Source organism: Hirundo rustica, chromosome 20 (genome assembly GCF_015227805.2).
Source record: "Hirundo rustica isolate bHirRus1 chromosome 20, bHirRus1.pri.v3, whole genome shotgun sequence".
Taxonomy (NCBI): Eukaryota; Metazoa; Chordata; class Aves; order Passeriformes; family Hirundinidae; genus Hirundo; species Hirundo rustica.
Window position 1 is genome coordinate 8,336,298 of NC_053469.1, and position 26,659 is coordinate 8,362,956.

At 46.9% G+C, this 26,659-nt stretch overlaps 1 protein-coding gene across 3 annotated transcripts in view; it reads left to right on the forward strand.

Annotated features, from left to right (window-relative positions):
• TNC (tenascin C) overlaps positions 1 to 24,858 on the forward strand; it is a 71,510-nt gene extending 46,652 nt beyond the window's left edge. For 2 of the 3 annotated variants that reach the window (XM_040083512.2, XM_040083514.2), the window contains 11 exons: positions 9,576 to 9,698; positions 10,976 to 11,119; positions 12,290 to 12,409; positions 12,930 to 13,073; positions 14,609 to 14,739; positions 15,689 to 15,821; positions 17,726 to 17,877; positions 20,052 to 20,148; positions 22,003 to 22,164; positions 23,391 to 23,554; positions 24,733 to 24,858. In XM_040083512.2, coding sequence (XP_039939446.1) covers positions 9,576 to 9,698; positions 10,976 to 11,119; positions 12,290 to 12,409; positions 12,930 to 13,073; positions 14,609 to 14,739; positions 15,689 to 15,821; positions 17,726 to 17,877; positions 20,052 to 20,148; positions 22,003 to 22,164; positions 23,391 to 23,554; positions 24,733 to 24,843 — 1,481 coding nt within the window. In that variant the 3' untranslated portion in view covers positions 24,844 to 24,858. Of the gene's footprint in view, positions 1 to 1,465; positions 1,742 to 3,326; positions 3,600 to 5,060; positions 5,334 to 9,575; positions 9,699 to 10,975; positions 11,120 to 12,289; positions 12,410 to 12,929; positions 13,074 to 14,608; positions 14,740 to 15,688; positions 15,822 to 17,725; positions 17,878 to 20,051; positions 20,149 to 22,002; positions 22,165 to 23,390; positions 23,555 to 24,732 lie in introns of all 3 variants that reach the window. The other variant, XM_058423157.1, reaches the window with a different exon arrangement.
• Positions 24,859 to 26,659: the final 1,801 nt, after the last annotated feature.

The following is a 26,659-nucleotide window of genomic DNA, read 5'->3' on the forward strand; positions in this document are numbered from 1 at the left end:
AAAGATTTCACTCTTTCACCACTCTCTGTCGGTCGGATGCCTCTCTCTGACTTTCCTCCCAGCATGGATCACTTTTCCATCATTATTTTTCTGTGTCTCACTGGCTGAATTTCCCACGATTTTCTTGGTTCCTACTCAATTTGCAACATAAAAAATAGAAAATCAGCCCAGAGAGCAAACACAGGATTCTCTGACTCTCTGACTGTTGAGTCGTGTTTGTTCTCTCTCTGGGCTTTAATGAAATTTTAATGATTTTTGTGCTAAGTGTAAGAGGTTTAAAAGAGAATGGGTAAGGAGCTCTCCCTCTCCTGAAGGACAAGTTTCTCTCCTGGCAGGGCAGAGATGTGAATTTGAATTTCCTCTAGCAGAAAAGGAAAATCTTTGTTTCTTAAGGAGGTGCCCTGACCACCAAGCAGTCAGGAAGGAGATCAAGAGCAGTGTTGTGGAGGTTGTTGTTTATTAGACATTCGCTGATTGTGCCTAATCAGAGGATGAGGAACACCTTATCCGTGGAGTCCAGGGAGGTTTTGGCCTGAGATTAGTGCTGAGATAATCCCTGTTAGTCCTGAAATCCCTCATAAACCTCAGAGTCCAAAAACAGCAGTATTTACAACTCCAGGCAACTGAAACACCAAACAGAACCTGGACTGCCATTTCAAGGATTCCTGCCTGAATCCTGCTTTCTCTGTTTTGGAATTGCTGTGGGTCTGTATTCCCATCAAATTCCCAGTGTGGAATTCCCACAATCTGTACATGTTTGTTGTTCGTGCTTCTGTAAACCAGGCCCACAATGCAGTAGGCAAGTTGAGCTTATTTAAGAAAATTGAATGAAAAAAATATGAATAAATAATTAAAATGTAACAAAACAGATAAATGAATAAAAGTCAGCACTAATTTCAGTGGCTTCTTTCCAAAACCTGAGAAAATAGCTGTCGCAGTGCTGCTTTAAAAAAAAATTTTATATATATATATATATATATATATATATAAAATTTTATTTTATTTTGTTTTGTTTTGTTTTTATTATATTTTGTTTTGCTTTATTTATTTTATTTTATTTTATTTTGGTTTATTTTTTATTTTCTTATATTTTATTTTATTTTGGTTTGTTTTATTTTTATTTATTTTATTTTATTTTATTTTGGTTTATTTTTTATTTTCTTATATTTTATTTTATTTTGGTTTGTTTTGTTTTATTTTATTTTATTTTACTTTATTTTATTATTTTTATTTTGTTTTGGTTTATTTTATTTTATTTTATTATATTATATTTTGTTTTGTTTTATTTTATTTTATTTTACTTTATTTTATTTTATTTTATTTTACTTTCTTTTATCTTGTTCAACCGCAGCAAAACAAGGTCAAAACATCATTTCCGAGCACCCGCGACCCCCCTGCTCTGCTGATTCCCTCACCCCTCCCTGGAGTAAAGCTGCCTGTTCACCTGTGTTCCTCTCTCCCCCAGAGGCTGAGCCACAGCTGGGCACGCTCACCCTCACAAACGTTACCCCCGACAGCTTCAACCTGTCCTGGAGCACCCGCGCTGGGCCCTTTGCCACGTTTGTTATCAAAATCCGAGATTCCCTGGCGGCACGGGAAGCCCAGGAGCTGACGGTGCCGGGGGGCAGCCGCAGCGCCCGCATCTCGGGCCTCACGGATCACACTGCCTATGCCATTCACATCCAGGGCACCACCGAGGCAGGTGTCCACACTGAGCCCCTCACTGCTCTTGTCACCACAGGTACCCGCTCCCAGCTCTGCGGTCCCCTTCTTGGCGCAGGGAAACGCGTATCCCAAAAACTCCCCGGCGCGGGGTATCTTGCCAGCTAAGACGGGTTGGTTTGAAAACCCGCTGCGAGGAGGGGTCAGAACAGGAATGTTGACCTTCAAAAAGATTCCGAGGAGTGGGATTAGTTTAAAGGGAGTTAAAAGGCTAGGTTGGGTGGGGCTCTGAGCCAGCTGGGATAGTGGAAGGTGTCCCTGCCCATGGCAGGGTGGGAACTGGGTGAGTTTAAGGTCCCTTCCAACCCAAATTATTCTGTGATTTCATTATTCTGTGATTTCATTATTCTGTGATTAAGACCCCTCTGGAGCCTTTCTCCCAAGTCTAATAATCTTTTATAACTCCTGAAGTTTGAGGGAGAAATTTTACCTGATGCTCAGCTGTTTATCAGACAGGACTGGCTCATGGAACACCTCCTGTCCCAGGATGTTCCCTTCCAGAGACATACCCAAAATGTGAATCTTGGTGATCGCTTGATTAGAAGTAAATAAGATGCAAAATTATCTCTGAAATGAGTACTGAAATGCATAAGGACTTCCAAATTATAACTCTTCAGGGGGGAGTTTTTATGTCAAGTTCAAACAAAATCCATTTCAGATTTTTAGAAATATCAAAAGCAAACCCAAAACCCTTTTCAAGAGAAGGTTCTGCCTTTAACTAACGGGTGTTTTCTGAAGTGAGTGGAACTTGGAGTGGTTGGAAGATTGGCTGAATCAGCTCCTGTGCCAACAGGGCAGGGCTGGACAAACGCTGTGGAGAAACACAAGCAATACCTGGGATCCAGGATCAAGGCCAGGGCTTAGCAGAGCCACCTGATCTTCCTTTGATTTATCAGATTTTGAGTGAGCAAAATCCACCAAGAGTCTTGTGAAACTTTGGCCTCTTTTTTTGCTGTGACTTAGTGGATAAACTTTGAAGTGTTTTCCACATCTTTTCATTTTGACAAATGTCACACTATTGTGAAAAAGGACCCTGCAGTGGAATTTCTTTAAGCTGTCAGCAGAGAGCAGCAACAGCTGATTTGCACGGGCTGTGACCCTGAGTGATTAATGTTCCTGTTCTGGCATGTCTGACCCCTCCAGCACTGAAAACTAAAGCTGGAGATATTCACGTGAAATAGGTAAAGAAGGAAAATACAGGAGTTGTGAGTGCCCAAACTGAGGCTTGTCCCTAAAGCATTGACAGTGGAGAGGAGTAAAAATAATTGAAAGCTTTATGTGTAGCATTTCTAAAGCAGTTTTGGTTGTATCTTCCCTACAGTGCAAGGGTAGAAGCAGAATTGTGCTTAGGCAGGGAGCTTGAGAGGGGTTTCGATGGAGCTTGTGAGACGAGGTGCTGAGACATCCTTGAGGAAAATTCAAAATTGAGCTCCACTGAAAATCCTCATCTTGCAGTCCCGGCTAATAAATCCACACTAGGGGGGAAAATGTGATTTTTGTTCGGTGGAATCTGTGACACTTTCTAATTTACAATGTTTTTCACTTTTTTTGTTTGTTTGTTTTTTGTATGTGTGTGTGTGTTTTTGCCCCTTCCCTTCTTTTAGAGGCCATGCCCCCACTGGAAAACCTAACAGTGTCTGATACGAACCCCTATGGGTTCACAGTGTCCTGGATGGCATCGGAGAATGCCTTTGACAACTTTCTAGTAGTCGTGGTGGATTCTGGCAAGCTGCTGGACCCACAGGAGTTCCTCCTTTCGGGAGCCCAGAGAGAACTGAAGCTTAAAGGCCTAATTACTGGCATTGGCTATGAGGTTTTGCTTTATGGGTTGGCCAAGGGGCACCAAACAAAGCCCCTGAGCGCTCTGGCTGTTACAGGTATTTCAATGTGAGCGAATTGTTCCCTTCCACCCTCTTCTCTCTTGCTTTCCTTCTCACACCGAAGACAAATTTCATGCAAACCTTGCCTTTTGCATCCTTCTCTGCATCGTGGCTCCACGTAACTCCTCGTGACTGATGGGTTCACCAGCGGAATTCTGTTCCCTTTAACTTGATGTTTCCCTCTGAGGGATCCTGTGGAGGAGCATGTGGGGGGCCAGGGGGTGAAAGTTCCTTACGGTCTTGCAGGTACCTCTAACAGAGTCTTGAAAGAAGAATGGCTGCATGCAGAGCTCGTCTTGTTAACAGCTGGGCACATCAGCATTCTCCATCAGCGTCATTCTCCCACATTCCAGCCATCAGGACCTTCAGGAAAAGCCATGGACTTCTTCCCATGGCCTTCTCTCTTTCTCTCTCCGGGTGGATGCCACCCACAGTGGGGTCATTGCCACCCCAAAGCTGGCACCTCTCAAACCAGCTCATGCTTCCAACCCCATCAGAGCTGCTGGTTTCCAGCAGCACCTCAGCTTTCTTAGATCATTGCAGGCTGATTCTCCAGCTCCAGGACCATCAGTTCCCATCTGCACATCCCGTCTGGGCAGCAGTGAAGCTGGGGGGGATCAGGTGGGAGGTTTGAGGGGAAATAAATAGGATTAGCTGTATCTGGAAGGAAGGATTGCATTTGGTGGGAGGTTTGAGGGGAAATAAATAGGACTGGCTGCGTGTGGAAGGAATTATTGCATTGGAGGTGCTGTAGGACATAACCACTCCAGCAGCATTTCTCTAGGTAATGGTGCCTGACCACACTGAGTTAGAGGGGTTTTGCAGGCAATTAATAACTTACAGCCCTTTGAATGGGCTCATTAACTGCATTTAGCTCTTGGATTTAGATTGAAGGGTGCTGTTTAAGAGAGGAATTTTCATGACTCCCCTTTGCTGTTCAAGAGCACTGTAAAGGATTCATCAGATCAGAATCATCCCAGATGCCAGAAGTGCATGAAATAAGGGGTTTGCAAGGAGAAAAAGAATTTTCGGTGGCTTCTATGTTGTCCTCCTAGCAGAGGGAGGTCTAGCAATGTTCCAGACACGCAGTTCTGTAACAAGACCTTGTTTTTATTGGCCATTAAGGTGTCACACAGGTAGGCAGGGAGAAATGCCCAGAAAACTCACCTTTAGCATGTGTAACTCTGCATGTGGGAGACCAACCTGTGTGTCCATGCAGGGGTTTGCTGTTCAAGAGTGAAAGTTGGAATGGGCCTGCACACACTCACATTTATCCTGTTCTGTATGACACTAATATTTATTTTATTTTTTTTTATTTTGATAGCTGGCAGATTGTTCCCCTTGCTTTGAACTGCGGTCGGAGTCTTGCAGTGTGCTATAGCCAGACCTCGGGCAGGTCTCTGATCAACTGATTAAAAAATCATTTCTTTTCCCCACCGCTATCTTCTCCTTTTTTAGAAGCAGAACCCGAGGTCGACAACCTTCTGGTTTCAGACGCCACTCCAGATGGATTCCGTCTCTCCTGGACTGCAGATGACGGGGTTTTCAACAGCTTTGTTCTAAAAATCAGGGACACCAAAAGGAAATCTGACCCCCTGGAGCTGATAGTGCCAGGCCATGAGCGCACCCAGGATATAACAGGGCTGAAAGAGGGCACTGAATATGAGATTGAGCTCTATGGAGTTGGCAGTGGACAACGTTCCCAGCCCGTAAACGCAGTAGCATCCACAGGTATTGTCTTTGCAGTGGGAAAAGTGTGACATTCCTGGTCCTTTCAGCAGGTCTTTTTCACAGCCAGCTCGTGCTGTTCCAGAGGTGCCCTGAGCTGTCTCTCCTGCACGTCCCTTGTCCAAGTCACTGCTTCAGTGTGGGGTGGTTATTTGTAATCAGTCTCAGCTTCCCAAACTCCGTCACTGTCTGTTTAATATGGTTTAATTTAATTACTTTAACGATCAGGAGTTAGGCAGCAGAGTGTGGCAATTAAGACACTGTCTTTGAGGGCCAAGAAATATTGTCTGTGCATCAGCCTTTTTCAGTGATTTTCTGTGACTAATTACATCTCAGCTCTGCACAACAATTTTCCTCCCTAGGAAAGAGTTATGACAAAATGCATTTACCAGGGCCATTGAGAAGTTTATTTATGGCTTGGCCAGCAAAGGCCTGAGCACCATTAACTTAGGCTGATCTTACCAGGAGCAGCATGTGCTCGGGAATCCAAATTGACTTGGGCTTCTTTGCAAAATCAAAGCTTTGATTCAGGTTCATAACTGAAGCGATTAATTTTGACACTTTTGGATGAAGCGTTTCAATCTTTTTTTTTGCACCAAAACCGTGGTTTTTCACTTTGAAACATATTCAAACCTGAAGCATATGATGAAATGTCTCGTGAGCCAAATTTGGTCTTTAAAAAATTGTTGAGCTTGCTGATGTGAAAATGCAGTAATTTTAAATCAAACTGATTATGGGAGGAAAGGAAAGGGATGGGTGCAGGAAGGTGAGGGCAGAGCTCCCTGGGGGCTGCAGCTCCTCCCGAGGGGCAGCTCCCAGCTCTGCTCTGGGACAGGGACAGGAGCCAGGGAAGGGCTGGAGCTGGGCCAGGGCAGGCTCAGGCTGCAGAGCAGGGAAAGGTTCTTCCCCCAGAGGGTGCTGGGCACTGCCCAGGCTCCCCAGGGAATGGGCACGGCCCCGAGGCTGCCAGAGCTCCAGGAGCCTTTGGACAGCGCTGCCAGGGATGCCCAGGGTCGGATTTTGGGGTGTCTGTGCAGGGACAGGAGTGGCACTGGGAGATCCCTTCAGTCCCTTCCAGCTCAAGATAGGATTCTAAGTTTCATGAGTGAGGAAACCAAGAGGAATGCCTAAAGGAGGCATTTGCCAGCACCCAGGAAAAGGGCAGCAACAGCTCAGTGCTGAACAGCTTCTCCTGAAGCAGCCTCAGAGCCCTCACCCTCCACCCTGCTGCCTGTGGGCTCAGCTGCAAGCACAGAGAGGCCCCAGCTCCCCTCCTGCCATCACATCCCTGGAATAAACATCCAGGCCACCCCCAGGCTCCTCCAGACACTGCCATGGAGCAGAACGTGCATCAGCAGCCCCCCTTGGCCAGGCTCCTGCACCCCTGGAATGGAAAGAGACGTTTAAAGTGCTCTGCACTGTTTAGCAGCATGTCCCCACCCTCACTGACTCCCAGGGTATTTATGGGAAGCCACAGAGAGTTATCATTTTCCTCACGGCTGTGTCCCTGTGCAGCCCTCGCAGGGAGATTTAGCACATGTCACCTACTGGAGCCAATAGCCCAAGAGATGTTTGTCAGCTGTAAATAGCCCATGAAAAATGGACAACAGAGCCACAAAAACCCAGCTAAATAATTTGGGCTGCAGGTTACACCACATCGGGTGGGTGGCTGCCAAAGCAGCAAACTAATTTCTTTTTTAGGAGTGGATTATTGCACAAACATATGGATATTTATAGCATTTCCAGTGTGGTTGCAAGGAAATATTTCTATTCCTGGAGAGGGGATTTATCCACTGCTGCTCTCAGAGTTGGTGCCTTTTAGAAATTTATCTGTAAAATCTCAGTTAAGGTGCAATTTAACCCCCACTGGGAGACCACAACACATCTATGGACCGAATAATATCCTTGTGGGAAGTGTGAGCCTCATGCTGCTCCTTTCCTCTCCTTCCAGTGGTGCTTTGCCACACTGTGACAGCTTTTTTTTTTTTTTTTTTCCTGAGATGATCGCAGAACACTTCATGTGCTCTTGATATGTGATAAGTGCAACCTGCTGCTTCCTGTTGAGTGGGAGAAGAAAGCCAGGGAGCATCCTCCTCTAGTCTGCTAGGAATGAAAGAACAATTAGCAAAATAATCCCTGAAAAAATGGCTGCTCTCAGGTACCTTGGGTGTTTTAGCAGCCTCTCAGGAGAGTTCCCATCTCTCATACGCCTCCTTGGGGATGGTGCTGGAGGATAAAGATAATTTCCCTGTGCCTGCCCGACAGGTGACCTGAGGCTCTCAGTGAGTGCCAGGTCAGGAGCACGCTGCCTGCTTGCTACGCCTGCTTCATTCTGGCTTTCAGGGAGCCCAAGAAGATGATTTCATTGGCTTCTTTTTCATTTCCCTGTGCTCAAAGGTGCAAGCCTCTCCCATCTCTGGGACTCATTCCAGGACAGATGCTCTGATGGTCCATTATGTTTCTTGCCAGGTTCTCTCCCAGGAAAGCTGCAGCTGGGGGACTTGGGGATGTGGAAAACTCACATCAAAGCTCTTCTTACTGCTCTTTGTCATGCAGCTCACCTGGTGCAGAAAACAAGCCTGAGGCCCATGGAAATGTGCACAGCAGATGGATTGGGGATTTTATTTTCTGGGAAAGGCTGAAATTCTCCATGTGCATGAAAGCCAAGTGTTGGTCCATCTCTTTGGTCTCCAAAATCACCACTGCTCTTTTACTTCAGCCACTCAGGCCACCTATAATGTAAAGCAAAACCAATGTGATTTTTATTTCCCCCTCTTTCCCACATTTTCTTTATTTTCTCTGATTTCCTTCAGCCTGTACTCAAATCAGCAGAACCTTTTTGTGCCCCATACCTTTTCCAACCCCGCCTTGCCTCCTTTCTGATCTGTAAGCCTTTTCTTCCCTTGGCTCATCCACGGGAGCAAACCCCACCAACACAACACTTCTAGCGAGCTCCAGAGACAGAATTTACATTTCTCTTGGGAGCCCAGTTGTTTTTCTTTCCTTGCCTTTCAGTTGATTTAGTGCCCTGCTGCTCTGGGACACATGGAACAAACAGCCTCTGACTCCTTTCCCGCATGCACGTTCTTTCCAAGCTATTTCAAGCCCAGTCCCTTTTTCTTTTTCTTCCTCTTGCCCCCCTTCCCCTGCCCTCAGCCTGTCTCCACTCCTCTCATGTGGCTGATGTTTGGAATCTCTCCTCTTTGTACTAATGGCCTGCTCTGTGTGTGCTGTTTATTTTTTAATACCTCGGGGTTGTTTTGGTTACAGCCAAAAGAGCTGGAAATGTTGGAAGTGGGGTGCTCAATGTAAACCTGGAAGTGACAGCTCTCTTTGCCACGTCCTTCCAAAGCCTGTCCCATGCTTCTTCTGCAGGATCTTAATGAATCCTCCAACTGGAATGTTTCAGATACATGTTGGGTTTAAGTTTGGATTATTTTTGGAAAAATTTGGGTTCCGCTTGCACAGCTTACTGACTGAATTTACATGGGCAAGCGCAGTGCTCAGGTTTTGACAGGGAAAGGCTGAGTTCTATGACAAAGAGCTGCGCTGGAGCCATGAGTGCCCTCCTCGTGATGGTTGTACTTGGATGGTTGTTCTTCTCTGGGTGGATGTGCTTGAAAGAAAAATCATGGGCTCAGAGAGAGATTCCAGGAGGAAAACCTTGCTGCTTCTGGTTTGAAGCCAACAGAAGTTCCAGGAGTGAGTCCTTGAGAGGAGCCTTGATGGACTCCCATGGCTGAGTCCAGGTCTCCTTGGAGCATCCTGCATTGGGAACTTTACACTCAGGAAGAGAGATCTGTCCATGGCTGTCATTGCTGTGTGTCACAGAGGGCTCTGGGACTCGGTGGAAGGTTTAAGAATCCTCCAAGTGAGACTGGGGTAGAAAAAATCTTAAATACAGCATCCCATGGGTAGGAGGATATCATTTCTGTGCACGTTCCTCCCTGCTTTTCTACAGCACTGAAATCTCTGTTATTTCTATATGTAGATACACATTGGGTATTTTTGACTATGCAATACTGGAATGGTCCTGAAAAAAGGGAAATTTTGGACCAAATAGGTTGTTGCTGTAATAAAACCCTTCAGTTTTGTACCCTCTGCATTGATGTTGTTCACAGCAGAACACTGACAGCACCAGCTCATGGTTTAGGGTAATAAATCAGTTTTCCAGTGCTAAGGACTCGCAAACAAATGATTTACCTTTTCTTCCTGTGTGGTGTGTTCTCTGTTCTCCCCCAACAGTGGTTGGCTCTCCCAAGGGAATTTCTTTCTCTGACATCACGGAAAATGCTGCCACAGTCAGCTGGATCCCCCCTCGCTCCCGCGTGGAAAACTTCCGCATCTCCTACGTCCCCGTCACGGGAGGTGAGCAGGGGCTGGCAGGGACCAGGAAGGCTTTGCTGGGCTGCCATCCCTCCTTTCAGTGCATCTCCCAGGTGATCGTGCACAGATCATCTCTTTTTTTTTTTCCTTCAGGACTGAGGGTGTGTAGCCAACCTTCGGATACCGTGTCCACATCCCACGGGCAGAGCTTGTAGGGCAGCTCAGAGGCGGATGCTGGAGTGGTTGTACTCCTAATAAGTCTCAGTCTGAACCTCCTCAGCAAGGATTAGGTTCCAATCTGTCGTTATTTTGTAGGCACTTCATGAGCTGGGCACACTGGAAAAGATGTCCCTAGGAAATAATAATCCTAATCCATAGTTATAACAATTTTTCGAGGCAGTGATTCACTCAGTGTTCCCCAACCTTGTCTCATTCTGGTTTAGTGTTCAACTTCAAAACTTCCTCTACTTCAACAGATTTTAACCTAATTTAGGGACATCTCTGAAGGGAAAGAGCTAAAGAACAAACCCTAAAGACATCAGCACCAAAAGAAGTCCTGCTGTTGACTGAGACAAGGAAAGATTTAGGTCTTTAGACAATATAGCCTGGAAGCACACGTGCAGCTTTAAATACAGTGGTCCCACAGAAGAAAAAAAAAAAAAAAATCAAAAAGTTAGACACTTGTCTAAGTGCTTTCCTGGAATAAACCCAGAATTTTGAGCAAATATGGGTGCTAAATCCTCAGCCACACCCAGAGCACCTTTTAAAATTACACGTACTATATCTTTATTCTAAATGAGGGGGGTAAAGGAGAATCTTCCAGCCCTCACCACAAACAAAGCATTTCTAAGCTGCAAGTCCTGTCCCCAAGGTGTCTGAACTCCCATGCAGAGACTGCTGGGGTTTCTGCCTACACCTTGTCTGGGAAATTGAAGTTTTCTGAACAGAAATCACAGGATGGTTTGCACAGGAAGGGACCTTAAGGCTGATCTCATTCCAACTCCCTGTCACAGACAGGGGCACCTTCCACTAAAAATGTTAATTTTTCTTACTGAATACAAACCAGTGATTTAGATTTAGATTTAGATTTAGATTTAGATTTGGATTTAGATTTAGATTAGATTTAGATTTAGATGTAGGTGTTATTTCACCTAAATCTAAATATTTCACACCAGTGGTTATAACTTACTGGGGAAAATACATCTCCTGCTATAGAAGCACATCCATGGTGGCCATAATGTCTTTAACTTGGAAAACACCCTTCAAGCATTCCTTGTGGTATTGTGTCACTCATCCCTTGGCATCTGGCCTCATCCTAGGTACCCCAAATGTTGTCACAGTCGAAGGGAGCAAGACAAGGACCAAGCTGGTGAAGTTGATCCCAGGTGTGGACTACAATGTCAGCATCATCTCTGTGAAAGGCTTTGAAGAAAGCGAGCCTGTCTCTGGCACCCTGAAAACAGGTAATAATACAAAAACAGGAAATAGCAGCTTTTTAAATGGATCATCTGGGCTGCAGGAGAGACTCAGGGACTGGAGCTGCAGGCCCACCAAGGTCCCACTTTTGCTGCCCACACAAACTGTAGGAAGCTCTTTTCCCCACTCCTTCTTTGTTTTTGCCTTTTACGTGAGGATGGAACTTGTACATTTGGTCAGGCTCCCGTTTGCTAAATGCTAAATAGACCTGTGAGACAGAGACAATTCATGTATTTACAGTTCTGACTCATCAGAAAAAAAACCCAGAAGTTTGTTTGGTTGTTTTTTTAATGCTGGTTTTGAGATGAGGGGGCAAAGGGCCAGCTCAGCTGAGCAGTTCCAACCAGTTTATGTTGTAGACTTCACATGTCTCAGTTTCCAGAATGTTCTGAGCATAAAAACATTCTCTCTCCTGATTTTTTTTCTTCAGTGTTCTCTCAATATATTTCTCAGTATTCTTTCTTTAAATATCCCTGCAGGAAAATGAGGGTTCACTCTGCTCCTGCTGACCCCTCCTTGTATTCTTTTTGGAGGCTAACAAACATTTGGAGACGTGAGGCAAAGAACAAGATGATGAGTATTGGATAATGCTAAAGGAGATTTATAACCCATTCCAGCTGTTCTGGAGGCAAAGATCCATCTTAATTCAGGGAGAGCATAAACCTGTGTGCAAAACAGAGTCCTGTGAGGAGGCAAGGCAGGACGTGTGGGGATTTGGGATGCCTGGCTGGCTGTGGGATTGGTTTGCTCCAAACGAGCTGCTGGAAGGTCACAGTGGCCATCAGCTGCCGTCACTTTGGTTATTTTTCCCAGCTCTGTCTCCTGAATTTTCTCTAAAAAAACCCTCAGATTTGAGGGTGTTGGGAGAAATATGTCAGCTTTGACAGAGCTGTTGAGATCGATGGTATCAAGAGTGATCTGAGAGCATGGTCAGCTCTGTTTGTTCCCAGACTTTCATCTCTTCCAGCACTGACCTCCCTTTCCAGTGGAGGCTTTTGGTGGCTCTTCACAGGCACTGGCATCTTTCCTGCAAAACTCCACTGCTCCAAAGGGAGTCATAAAAGCTGCGCTGAGTTTTGGGCATTTTCTTTTACGAATTTACAGAGGAGCGCTGCACAGAGTGTTCGTCAAATTCCTCCAATCTGTTTTATTTCCAGCTCTGGACAGCCCCTCAGGCCTGGTAGTGGTGAACATCACAGACTCTGAGGCTCTGGCAACCTGGCAGCCAGCAATTGCTGCTGTGGACAACTACGTGGTGTCCTACTCTTCTGAGGATGGTGAGAGGGGCTGGGGTGGGCTGGGGAAATGAAGGATTAAAGCTCTCAAGAGGTGCTCGTTGTAACTCCGGGAAAATCCAGAATATCCACAGCTGGAGGGACCCACAGGGATCACCCAGTCCAAGCACAGACACCCCAGCAATGCCACCCTGGGCATCCCTGGCAGAGCTGTCCAAAGGCTCCTGGAGCCCTGGCAGCCTCGGGGCGGTGATTTGGAGGAGGGGGTTTGCTGGAAGCATCTGAAAATGGATAGTTTTGATTCGGCACTCCCGATGCAGCCGCGAACAGAGATGAGGGAGGTCCCTGGGAAGCAGGGGCGGTGCTATAATTCCTGTGGACACTAGAGAGAGCTCACACTTCTAGGGAAAGGGCTCCGGTGTGACCCGGACTCAGCAGAGGCGTCAGCACAGGCACGGCGCTCCGGGAGTGAAGTAAACCAGTGAGCGGGGCAGACAGCTGAGCACATCACCATGTGCCTGAACGAGACCCACATCTCTTTTCTTCTGTGTCCTGTTCCCAGGGCCAGAAATGACGCAGATGGTCCCGGGGAACACGGTGGAGTACGACCTGCAGGGGCTGCAGCCTGCCACCGAGTACACGCTGAGCATCCACGCGCGGAAGGACGCGCAGAGGAGCGAGACCCTCTCCACGCACTTCACCACAGGTGCACTCCCACCCCGCAGCTGCCTGCCCTTCCAGCCCCCCTGCCCTGTGTTCCTCTGGCGCCTTTCTCGCTGGAAAGCCGATTTTCCGTGGTGTTTGCACCCGCCTCCGTGCGGTGGGAGCCTGGCGAGCCCGAGCAGAGGTGGTTTTCTGCCGCCGGTTCTGCAGATCCTCGTCGAGGTTTTGGCGCGTCTTCATTGGAGACTAGAAGCTGGGCAGCCGTAAAAGTGGAAGTCTTTTATTGCGTGGTTAAATCAGCCTCAGGAAGGCAAAGTTATTAAAGTTATTGACAGCCTGTGTCAGTATGCAGGATTTCTAACAGAGTCCCTAAGTCCCAAGCAGAAGTGGCAGCATCTTTTCAGTAACAGCAGCAGTGACAGCACTCGTAATCTGTGTCCTGTGAGAGTGCCCTAGCACCCTCAAAGCAGTGCATTTTATTCTACTCTTAACCAATCAGGTAAAACCACGATGTTTCTACAGTCTTGCTGGACCTATCCCAAGCTAAGATTGATGTGCAACAATATTCGTAATTTCTGGCACAAATTCTCCACATATAACTCTGTCTGCTCCATCTAGAAATGTTTAGCAAGGCTACGTTATTTTTGTTATGTCCAGAGCTTAATTAGCTGTGCAAAAGCAAAGCTACTGAACTTTAAACTAGGTCTTAGGTCCTTTCCTTGCTAACTAGTTCAGTCTCTTATTTGCTTTAAGGCACTTAAAAAAATTCTCTGCTTATTTAAAACTAAACTTGCATTTCTACCTCACGTCGGTGTGGATTTATGTATCTTAGTTTTTCTGGAGGTTTTAATTCAGCCCTCACATCTCTGGACACCCCTGAGCCTCTGTGGATGGGCCCCAGGGGGATTTGTGTCCTGACAGATGCTCACACAGAGCTGGAGCAGGAGCTTTTCTTTGGGGGCTGCTGTTGGCTCCTGAAGGTGCCCAGCTGGTTTCATGCTCGTGCCTTTCCATGAGCATCAATGAAATCAGGGATGTTGCTCGTTTTCCTGGCTTGGCTTGTCCCAGGGTGTTAATTAGGGAGCCAGGGGCTGAGTTACACCAATCCAGGCCTGTAATCACACTGGGGAAGGGAAGCTGGAGCTTGGAGCCAGGAAAAGTGTTCCTATGCTAAAAAGGTTTCATATTCTAAAAAATTTTCCTATTCTAGAAAAGCATCATTGGAACCAAAGTTTTATTTCCTGGGAATATGTCAATACCAATCTGTCTCCTTGTGAGAAATAATGAAATGCACGATTTCATCTCAAAAGACATTTCAGTGCAAAAAAAAAATGAAATAAAGTGCCTGGAACAAGCTGATATTTTAACTCAGTTAAAGTTAACACCTTTATTTTAAACCACCAATGGGAAAATTAATTCTTAACCACAAAATTTATGTTGAAGTGGTTTTTTTTCGCTTCAAATCTCTCTGGAGAGAAGGTTTGTTTTCCTGGCTCATTTTAATATCTGGCCCACAAGATAACCTGTGGGATTAACTCTCTATGGATGTGATTGCAATTGCTGTGGTGCCTCCTGCAGGGCTGGATGCTCCAAGGGATTTGAGCGCCACTGAGGTGCAGTCAGAAGCAGCTGTGATAAGCTGGAGGCCTCCCCGTGCTCCAGTCTCTGAATATCTCCTGATCTATGAATCCATCGATGGCAGGGTCAAGGTAAATAAACCTGAGGGGCTGTGCCTCAAAATCTGGGCGCTGGAGGTGCTCTGAAGTGTCCAGCAATGGAACATAATCATGAGCCTTAATTTAAACACTTAATTTAGAAATACTAACTGCCTCTTTCAGGGCTAGACTGAACACAAATGCATTTAAACCTGCTAAAGGACTTTCTTACATTATACCCTGGAACACCAGCTCCATTGCAGCCTGAATTTTGCCTTTCATCCCTCCACAGCACAGATAAAAGCACAAACATTTTCCTTTGTTCCATACAGGTATCATGGAGTAAATTCACGCACCCAAATTGGGATGTGATTCACTCTTCTAAACTCAGGGGAATCTTTTGATAAGGGGTGTCTAAGGAGGGATGAACCGCTCGTGGAAGTGCCTCTCCTTCTCCTATAATGTTATTTTATCCTTAAATAATTAGATTACACGAAATGCTTAAATATGAATCAGGTGAATAACAGAAAAACGAAAATTTTGGACACCCAGCCTGGATCATTGGAGAAGATTCTGATTTTTGGGAAGGAAAATTCCCCAAGCACACTGAAAATCAGTCTTTTAATGGCACAGCAAAGCAGCCTTTGGAAGCTTGGAGTGTAACATTTCCTTGTCTTAAAGGAAGAATTTCCCAGCTTTTTTATGGATTTCACAATCTGGATGTTCAGGGCATGTAAACAGTTATGCTGCCTTGCTTTTAAACCTCCCAGCTCGTACATTATGATGATAAACACTCATTTCCAGGCAGGTTTTACTGAACTTTGAAAGTTTAACTTGGTAAAAGATCTTAGAGAAGTAGTTTTATATTAATTAATCTAAATGGTTAACGATACCATCAATAATTACGACAAAAAAATAACGTGACAGAGTGAAATGCGTAACCATTCTGGTCATTATGATTTATTTCTCTGAGATTTCCCTGTATTGTTTCTTTTCTCCATAGGAACTCGTCCTAGAGCCCGATACAACTTCCTACAGCCTGACAGAGCTGAGCCCCTCCACGCAGTACACGGTGAAACTGCAAGCCCTGAGTGGGGCCCTGAGGAGCAAAACCATCCAGACCATCTTCACCACCAGTAAGGACATTGGAACACAGCTAAAATAATCCAAATTACAGAGCTGAGCTCTGCTGTGAGGGCACACAGACCCCACACAAGGTTTTAATCCATTTGCAGTGTTGGTGCAAAGTCTCTGTTCCCCCAGATCCGTTCTCCTTGGCAGGATGAAATTCCGATACCCATCCACATCACCCTCACAGTCCTTTCTCTGGTGAAACATCCTGCCTCCCCCATGTGAAATATCAGCAGGAATTCTCTAAAATCCAGCTGACACCTTGATTTCCCCCTGTATGGATCCCAGCGAGCTGGGAAAACAAATCAGAGTTTGAAATGAAGCAAACCACGAAGGCGCACACACATCAGTGCTGGGGGCTGAGCAGATACATTTCTGGGCAGGGTTTGCTCCTCTCTCTGAGATGGGATGTCCCAAAGCCCCTCTGCACGTCAGCTCCAGCCCAACAGCACAGCTCTGCAAGGATAAATTGTCTTCTCTGGAGGTCACTTCGCTTAGTGACTGGAGGTCACTAAGAAAAGAAGTTGTTCAGTATTAGCTGTGACACTTTGCCTGTCATTTGTCTCACTTTTCCCAGTGTCAGGCCCAGCAGGACCTTCAGTCATTCCCGCTCTCCCTCCTGCTGCTGGCACCAGCTCCAGCCCAAGGACTGCCAGGAATCACCCAGCCCCAGTTCTGCCCTGCCACTGCTTGTGGAGAGCAGGAGGAGCTCCACCAACACGCCCACAAACAGCAGAGGAATTAAATCTGGGTGTATTTCAGTGAAGTTTGGCAAATTGACCATGAGCAGGGACTGACCAGGTGCCTTCAGCCATGTGAACAGTGTCAGACTCATTCAGGCAGAGGCTCCAGCCTGGCCTTAACTCTAAAAAATACATTTGTGTCTAATTGGTGACAGGGAAACACTGAAGGAGCCCCCTGTAGGGTCACTTTTCTCCAAATCCCAAACCTGATGCAAACTTGCATGGCCTTAAATCACACCAGGAAGGGTTTAAATTTGATATTGGGAAAAATTTCTTCGTGGAAAAAGTTGTCAAGAATTGGAATATGCAGTGCTGGAGTCACCATCCCTGGAAGTATTCAAAAAACCTGTGGAGGTAGCACCTGGGGACATGGTGGTGAACATGAGGGTTGGACTGTGTTAATGGCTGGACTCGATGATCTTAAAGGTCTGTTCCAACCTTAACAATGCCATGATTCTGTGACATTCTCTGGAGCTGAAGCACAGGCAGGGGTGTGTAACACTGGCAAGGACCAGCAGCCACTCTGTGAGAAGCTACAGGTAAAAACTCTCCGATGGACACACCTGGAACAACATTTAATTGGCTGAAAAAGTTAATGACCTGAGTGAATAAAAAGGAAAAATTACCTGAGTGAATAAAAAGGAAAAAAGAAAAGCTTTTTTTGGGAGGGGTTAGAAGTTGTTCTGACTGCAATAATTTATTGGCTTGTTGTCAGAAAAAAAAGCTTAACATTTTCCTGCAGTTTCAGCTCTTGCTGTTTGCTTTGTTTTTTTAGAAGTGTAGCTTTATAACACATTTAATATTGTCCCTGCCAGGAAAACACTCCCAATTAATTTACTTTTGATTGAAGTCCTGTCTCTGTATTTCCCTTCCCTTTTCTGTCACATGATCAGGGATCAATAGATTTGCTTCCCCCCAGAATTACTGTAACACAGCTCCTGAATTTCAGTCCTTAGCTGGAGGATGCACTCCCATCCTAGCAGGGAGCAGTTATCCCACACTCCCAGCTCTTCCAGAACTGTAGACAGATGTAAAAAAACCATTCAAAAAAAAGAATTCACTTCATCAGCTGTATTCTGTGGACGTTCTGTATGCAGGATGCAATTACAATCCTGTTCCTGGGATCTGATTTCCTAAGGAATGCTTTCTCTTCCCTGTGTGTGCAGCTGGGCTCCTCTATCCCTACCCCAAGGACTGCTCCCAGGCCCTGCTGAATGGAGAAGCCACCTCTGGGCTCTACACAATTTACCTGAACGGGGACAAAGCTCAGCCTCTGCAAGTGTTCTGTGACATGGGCGAGGACGGGGGTGGATGGATCGTGAGTATGGGGACAGGGCAGCACATCCATCCCATCCGTCACATCCATCCCTGCACATCCTATCCCTGCTCATCCCATCACTGCACATCCATCCCTGCACATCCCATCCCTCACATCCCATCCCTGCACATCCATCCCTGCACATCCCATCCCTCACATCCCATCACTGCTCATCCCATCCCTCACATCCCATCCCTCACATCCCATCCCTCACATCCCATCCCTCACATCCATCCCTGCACATCCCATCCCTTCCCTGCACATCCATCCCTACACATCCCATCCCTGCACATCCCATCACTGCACATCCCATCCCTGCACATCCCATCCCTCACATCCCATCCCTGCTCATCCCATCCCTGCACATCCCATCCCTGCACATCCCATCCCTGCTCATCCATCCCTGCTCATCCCATCCCTGCACATCCTATCCATCACATCCATCCCTGCATATCCTATCCCTGCACATCCCATCACTGCACATCCCATCACTGCACATCCCACCCCTGCTCATCCCATCCCTGCACATCCCATCCCTGCACATCCCATCCCTCACATCCCATCCCTGCTCATCCCATCCCTGCACATCCCATCCCTGCTCATCCCATCCCTGCTCATCCATCCCTGCTCATCCCATCCCTGCACATCCTATCCATCACATCCATCCCTGCATATCCTATCCCTGCACATCCCATCACTGCACATCCCATCACTGCACATCCCACCCCTGCTCATCCCATCCCTGCACATCCCATCCCTCACATCCCATCCCTCACATCCATCCCTGTACATCCCATCCCTCACATCCCATCCTTCACATCCCATCTCATCCCATCCCTGCACATCCCATCCCTGCACATCCATCCCTGCACATCCCACCCCTGCTCATCCCAACACTCCACATCCCATCCCTCACATCCATCCCTGCACATCCCATCCCTGCTTATCCCATCCCTACTCATCCCATCCCTCACATCCATCCCTGCACATCCCATCCCTGCACATCCCATCCCTGCTCATCCCATCCCTCACATCCATCCCTGCACATCCCATCCCTGCTCATCCCATCCCTGCTCATCCATCCCTGCTCATCCCATCCCTGCACATCCTATCCCTCACATCCATCCCTGCATATCCTATCCCTGCTCATCCCATCCCTCACATCCCATCCCTCACATCCATCCCTGCACATCCTATCCCTCACATCCATCCCTGCACATCCCATCCCTGCACATCCCTGCACATCCATCCCATCCCTGCACATCCTATCCCTGCTCATCCCATCCGTGCTCCTCCCTTCCCTGCTCATCCATCCCTGCTCATCCCTTCCCTGCACATCCTATCCCTCACATCCATCCCTGCACATCCCTACTCATCCCATCCCTCTCATCCCATCCCTGCTCAGCCTGGGCACCCTCAGGCTGTTGTTATCACAGTAGGGCTGTTTTGTTGATAAAACTGGGCAGTTTTATCCCGGGTAGGACGCTCCAGTGCCCAGGACGGGGTTGCCAGCTCTTTCTGCAGCTGGAGGAGATAGAGGTGTCTGTAAGGGATGGGTCACACCCCTGGTTTCAGCCCCAGTCCCTCTCCAGTGATGTAAGGGCTGCTGGAATGACCACATTGGATAACACATTTTCTAAATAATCAGCAAGGAGAGGGGAGGGTGAGCTGACGCTGACTGAGAGGGAGAGAGGGAGGGAGGTAAAAGCACAGCTCAGGGGCAGCGTTTGTTCAGCAGCCACGGGGTGCAGTGGATTCCAAAGCCACATCCCACCCAGACAGCAAAGGAATGGCAGTAAAATGCCTCCTCTCCACATTGACATCCCCAAATGTGAACACTGAAAGGCAGGAGGAGCTGGAGGAGTGCTTGGCTGGGACGTGAGGGGATGGAGAAACCCTTTGCTGAGAAATCCAGAACTGCAGCATGGGTTTAAAAAGGGTGGAGAGCAGGAACTGAGAGGCCACATCATGCAGAGGGGCCTGGGAACCCAACAGAGAAATTGGAGACTTAAAAAATACATGGAGCACCCAACAGCCTGGGTGCAGCTCAGTCCTTGCAGTGAGACTCTGCTGGGAGGGGTAAAGGCAGGGAAGGAGCAACTGCGAGCTCTGTGTTTATAAAAGCTCCTTCCCTCTGACCAGGGCAGTCTGTCCATAACATTTCTTGCTTTCAGGTGTTCCTGAGGCGGCAGAATGGAAAGCAAGATTTCTACAAGAACTGGAATACTTACGTGGCAGGGTTTGGAGATCCTAAGGATGAATTCTGGATAGGTAGGTGCTGAGAATTTGTGGTTTTGAGGAAAAAAACATAACAAAACAGGAACACAGCCCAAAAGTCCAGGAGTCACTTAGAGGCCTCCATATAGTAGACAGAAGTGTTTATAAAGGGGAACAGGAGAAAAGGAGCCAGGGACACCCTCTGTGAGGGAGACTGAAAGGGCCAGGCCCAGCCTCCCTCCAGCTGCAGGTCAAGGGTGCAGTGCTGGGGTCACTAAATGAACCCACCCGATGCTCACTGGGGCTCTGGGAGAACTCAGAGGTGAGCTGGGAACATTCTGCTTCCTGTCCTCCTGGGACACCCCCAGCAGCAAAGGGTGTACCATCCAGAGAGGAAAAGCAGGGTGAATAGAAGTCATAAACACACATTTTTGTAAAATAGAAGTAAAACCGCCACATTTTCAAAGGTTGCACTGCGTTTTTCTGGTTGTAAATGAAAGATGATGATGATGATGATCACACAGCATAACTTTGGTTGGTTTTCCCAACCTGTTTCTATGATTTGAAGGGAAGATTTTTCTCCCAGTAAGCCCAGGATTATGTATTTGCTTTTGTGCTGACACCACCCCAGAGCTGATGCAGCTCAGGGTCCTCACCAGTGCTGGTGTCCTGTTCTATTTGTACAGTCCAGCCTGGCCACAGGTATGGAATAATGGCATGGCAGAGAGAAAAACATGGAGAGACTGGTGCCTGAAGGAACCTGGAAATCAAACACACTTTTGGGATAATGCTAGTGCAGGAGGTGATAGGAAAGCTGGCCTTTATTGGAGGCCTCCAGGGGCAAATATGGGAAATGTCCACAGAAGCCCCCCTGTGGGGTGAACACAGTTTTATAACTTTAGCCAATTAGCACAGTGGACAAAATCACCAATTAGGAGCACAAGTGGTGATGCAATTCCACACTGTTCCTGCCCCTTCTAAATTCTCCTTCCTCAGATGGAGCTGAACTTTGTTGATGAAAATGTGTCTCAAAGAGCTGGATTTTGGCCTTGGTTCCCAGGGAGAACCAAGATGGGATAGGGGCTTTGGAATGTGTTTTGTGTTTTTGCCGAGGGAAAAGCACTGGGAAAACTAGCCATGGATACAACAACAGGCTCCAAATATATGTGTTAACAATACACATAATCATGAGCCTTAATTTAAACACTTAATCTAAAAGTACTAACTGCCTCTTTCAGGGCTAGACTGAACACAAATGCATTTAAACCTGCTAAAGGACTTTCTTACATTATACCCTGGAACACCAGCTCCATTGCAGCCTGAATTTTGCCTTTCATCCCTCCACAACACAGATAAAAGCACAAACATTTTCATTTATTCCAAACAGGTATCATGGAGTAAACTCACACACCCAAACTCGGATGTGATTCACTCTTCTAAACTCAGGGGAATCTTTTGATAAGGGGTGTCTAAGGAGGGAAGAACTGCCTGCCTATTCTTCTATAATTTTATGTTGTTCTTATGTAATTAGATTATACTAAATGCTTAAATATTAATATGGGGAATCTCAGCAAAAAGAAAATTTTGGATGCCCACCCTGGCACGTCAGAAGAAGTTCTGGTTTTCAGGAAGGCAAATTCCCTAAGCGCACTGAAAATCAGTCTTTTAATGGCACAGCAAAGCAGCCTTTTGAAGCTTGGAGTGTAACATTTCCTTGTCCTAAAGGAAGAGTTTCCCAGTTCTTTATGAATTTCACAATCTGTATGTTCAGGTTATGTAAACATTTATGCTGCCTTGCTTTTAAACCTCCCAGCTCGTACATAAGAGAACATAGGGGAAAAAAAAAAAAAAAAAAAGGGCAAAAAAATCAGTCGGCGCCAAGACAAACATTGCTTTCCGCCCACACAGGCCTGGAGAACCTGCACAAAATCACTTCTCAGGGCCAGTACGAGCTGCGGGTGGACCTGAGGGACAAGGGGGACACGGCTTACGCCGTGTACGACCGCTTCAGCGTGGGCGACGCCAAGAGCCGGTACCGCCTGCGCGTGGATGGCTACAGCGGCACGGCAGGTGAGCACAGCAAACACGGACTTTTCCCTCCTTCTGACCACCCATTTCCTCCCCGCTGCCCCGAGATAAGCGTGTTATCATTGCAGATAAGCAGGTGCCTCTCCTGCGTGAGGCATCTGAAAATCAAAGGTATCGATGCGTTTTATGTTTCCGGTTTATATCCGCCGGGCGTTTTGGTGCCGTGTTTTAGGGCCTGATTACGGCAGGATTTAAAGGAGTGTATTAAACCACAATATATCTCACTTGGCCAATCTCGGCTGTCATTTATATAGCCAATAATAGCCTGGCACAGCTTCTTTTCTTGTCAGTTGAATTTGCAGCAAAGCCCTGCTGCAATGTGATTTATAATTTTGCTGAACAAATCATCTGCCTTGTGTAATCATATTGGGGCAAGCCCTGCAGCCCTTGGTGAGTCCTCTTCAGGGCTTCAAAGGATTAAGAGATAAATCCAGTTTAACAATATGTCTTAAAAGGAGATAATTTCACACTGCTGGGTGCATAAACCACAGCAGAGGTGTGGGCTCTGCCCTGTGACCAGCACAGGAGCTTTTACCCAGACTACAGAGACACAAAGGAAATGCAGCAGCAGAATTAATGTCTATTTAATTTAGATGGGATATTGGGCAGGAGTTGTTCCCTGGGAGGGTGGGCAGGCCCTGGCACAGGGTGCCCAGAGCAGCTGTGGCTGCCCCTGGATCCCTGGCAGTGCCCAAGGCCAGGTTGGACACTGGGGCTGGGAGCAGCCTGGGACAGTGGGAGGTGTCCCTGCCATGGCAGGGGTGGCACTGGATGAGTTTAAGATCCCTTCCAGCCCAAACCATTCCATGCGATTCAAGACAAATTCTCTGGTGCAGAGTAGTAGTAGCTGCTGCCGTGAGTTGGATTCAGTCGGTGTGGAAACTCTTTTGGTCTTGATTCATTCATTGTGAACATCTCTTTGGTCTTGGCTTTTCCACACTGTAAAATCCAGCTTTTAGGAAGAAGTGCAGAAACTGAGCTGCATGGAGAAAACCACTTCACATATTGGGGATTCGAGATCACCTGAAAAATATTTTGACCTGCTTCCAATAACAAAAAGTTGTGCATTTCCTTCTGTATTGAAAAAAGTGATTTTTTAAAAATTTAGATGAAGACAGGTCCAAATATTTTCTGCAGAATGGACACACTCATGAAATCCAAACCAGGCAACACACTGACCTTGCTCTTTCTTCTGTCCCCACATCCAGGTGACTCCATGACCTACCACAACGGAAGGTCCTTCTCCACCTTTGACAAGGACCACGACTCTGCCATCACCAACTGTGCTCTGTCATACAAAGGAGCTTTCTGGTACAAGAACTGTCACAGAGTCAACCTCATGGGCAGATATGGTGACAACAGCCACAGTCAGGTGAGTTTGGGTCTGAAGGCTCCTCTAATGCCTGAGGAAGGGGGATTGCAATTATGGGGTTTTCTGATGGTTCAGCCAGCTAAAAATCACAGCATCCCCTCCTCCCACCCTTCAGGAGCATAGGGAAATGTACAGGCAGTCACTCACAAAACAAGAATTTAACACCAGTTGGTGAAATCTTATTGGCTTTTTTATGATTTTCCATGGGAATATCCCAAGTGTGCAGGGAATAATTGCAGTTTTCAACGTGTGAAACAAAAATATTCTTCCTGCCGTGAAAGCCAGGCAAGGAGAGACAGCTCTGAGGGTCAGAGGTTTAACAAGATCAAGATGCTGCCCCTGGGTCAGGACAACCCCAGGATCAATCCAGGCTGGGCTGAGCAGAGGGAGCAGCCCTGGGAGAGGGACCTGGGGCTGCTGTGGGTGAGAGCTGGACCTGCCCCAGCCCTGAACCCCCTGCCCTGGGCTGAGCCCGGCCTGGGCAGCAGGGAGGGGGGATTGTGCCCCTGTGCCCAGGTGAGAGCCCACCTGCAGAGCTGCCCCAGCCCTGGCACAGCACAGGAAGGAGCTGGAGCTGCTGGAGAGATCCAGAGGAGGCTCCAGGGGGATCAGAGGGATGGAGCAGCTCTGCTGGGAGGAAAGGCTGGGACAGCTGGGAGTGTTCACCTGGAGAGGAGAAGCTTTGGGGTGACCTCGGTGTGGCCTGGCAGGGTTTGAAGGGGCCGATAGGAAAGATGGAGAGAGACAATTTACAGGGGTCTGGAGTGTCAGGACACAGGGAGTGGCTCCCACTGCCAGAGGGCAGGGCTGGGTGGGAGATTGGGCAGGAATTGTTCCCTGGGAGGGTGGGCAGGCCCTGGCACAGGGTGCCCAGAGAGGCTGTGGCTGCCCCTGGATCCCTGGCAGTGCCCAAGGCCAGGCTGGTGCCACCTGGGATAATGGAAGGTGTCGCTGCCCACGCCAAGGGTGGAACAAGATGATCTTTAAAGTCTCTTCCAGCCCAATCCATCATGTATTTCCACGATTCTGTGACCTCATGTAGGTGGGTTTGTACAGGTTGGACATTCCACAGCCCCTGTGCTTCCCAAAGCTCCTCCACTTTGTGCCCAAATCAGAAACCTCCCCATTCTGAGCCAAACGGAATTGTGACCTCCCACCTCTCACCTCTGCCTTCACAGGGCGTCAACTGGTTCCACTGGAAGGGCCACGAGTATTCCATCCAGTTCGCAGAGATGAAGCTGAGACCCTCCAGCTTCCGGAACCTGGAGGGGCGGCGGAAGCGAGCGTAGAGCCCCGGGGGGCTGCGGGCAGGGGCTGGGGAGGGCATGGATGGAGAGGGGTGTGGGGAGACCCTCTGGCATCGCTGGCCTGGGGGTGTCAGGAACCGGGACTGGTACCAAAGCATCGGTGACACGCGGCCCGACACAGGCTTTGCAGCATTCCAAACACAAAAAGCCTTAAAGCATCCCAGAGTTTCCAGCAGAGCAGCTCCAGCTGCCCACCAGGAACGTCCTCCACACCAAAGACAACGATCTCAAGGGTTCTGTGTTGTTTTATTAATTTTTTTTTTTTTAAATTTTTGCCAGAAAGCGTCTGGGATAAAGTTCTTCTGACGTCTGAGGATCTCTTGGGTGGCCCAGGGGAGGGGAGGGAGAACAGCTTTGTACATTGGTAGTTTGTTTTAGAACCAGCCATATTTTACACACAGAAATGTGTAAGGTTAATTATAATTATTATCATTATTGTTATTATTATTAGTTATAAGTGAAAATAATCGGTGGTTTGAATGCCTTTCTTTATATATATATATATATATATATATCAAGTACCCCAGAGAAGGAGGGAACAGGAAGGGAAAGCAGTATGTTTTTAAACTTAAGCATAAGATTAATATTATTAATATAAAGACAAAGTAATAATAATAATAATAATAATGATAATAATAATAAGCTATGTTTTGTCATTTTTAAGAGAACCATGCTTTTGGAAACACAGCAGGACAGTGTCTGATTGTAAATTTCTTTTTTTTTTAATAAATAAATAAAAGCACAATTACTTTTAAATAAATTTCTACCTTTTTTTTTTTTTCATCCATGTGGAGTTTGTGCATGTCCAGGATATATTTACTTAGACGGGGAAATAAAGACAGACTGAGAATAATTAGGCTGCTGAGCCCCTACTGAAAACTGTTCCTTTTGTCAGTGACTGGTTGTAATTATTCTGGTGGGTTTGTTACAGTGAAATGCCCGTGAGGATTTGGGTTCTTTCAGAACATTTTCTTTTTTTTCCTGCCCAGAAGCTTCTCCCATGTTTTTCTAAGTGTTACTGACCAATGTTTGCTCCATCTAGGTGGGAAAAACTAACAAAGCAAAACAAAGAGAACCCAGAGTTGTTGTTAGGTACCATGGGCAGCTTTGAACACTTGTGTAAATAAAGGGCTCTCTCTTTTTTTTTTTTTTTTTTTTTTTTTTTAAATATGAATGAAAATCCATGTAGTTCCTCTGTATCACACTCTGCAGTTCAAGATAATAAAAGATCTCTTGTTTTAATCCAGTCTCTCTGCCCTGCTTCAAGGTTGCGGTTTGCAAATGTTTTGCAAATATTTTGTAAGCGTTTCTTGCCTCCCTCCTGGCTGAAGTTACACTCCTGAACTTTGTGTTGCACGGGGAACATAAATCTCCTTTGACCCTCCAGAGCACTGGCAGCACTGCGTTAAATTAATTCTCCATAATTAACCTCCCTTCCTTGGTGTTTATCACAGTAAATGATAGGCAGCATAAAGGAGAACAAATCCAGTAATGAAGAAATACGCTCTGCCATCCAGATACTTTCCAAGCTATTAGGAAATGGCCCTTGGATCCGTGTTTCTGGGGGCTGGAATGCTCTTGCAGTCTGTTTGCAGACAGTCGGGGGAAGAAGTGACATTTCTGGAGTGATTTCCTCATTTCTAGTAGCATCCCAGAGCTGTCTGGCTCTGCCTCTGGTGTCATTTACCTTGGCAGCTCCAAAGAGCTACCGGAGACAGGCTCGGGTTTGTGCCTCGCCCCAGACAAGACTCAAACACCCTGCACAAAAAGAGAATGGTATTTCCTGTAATTACTCACT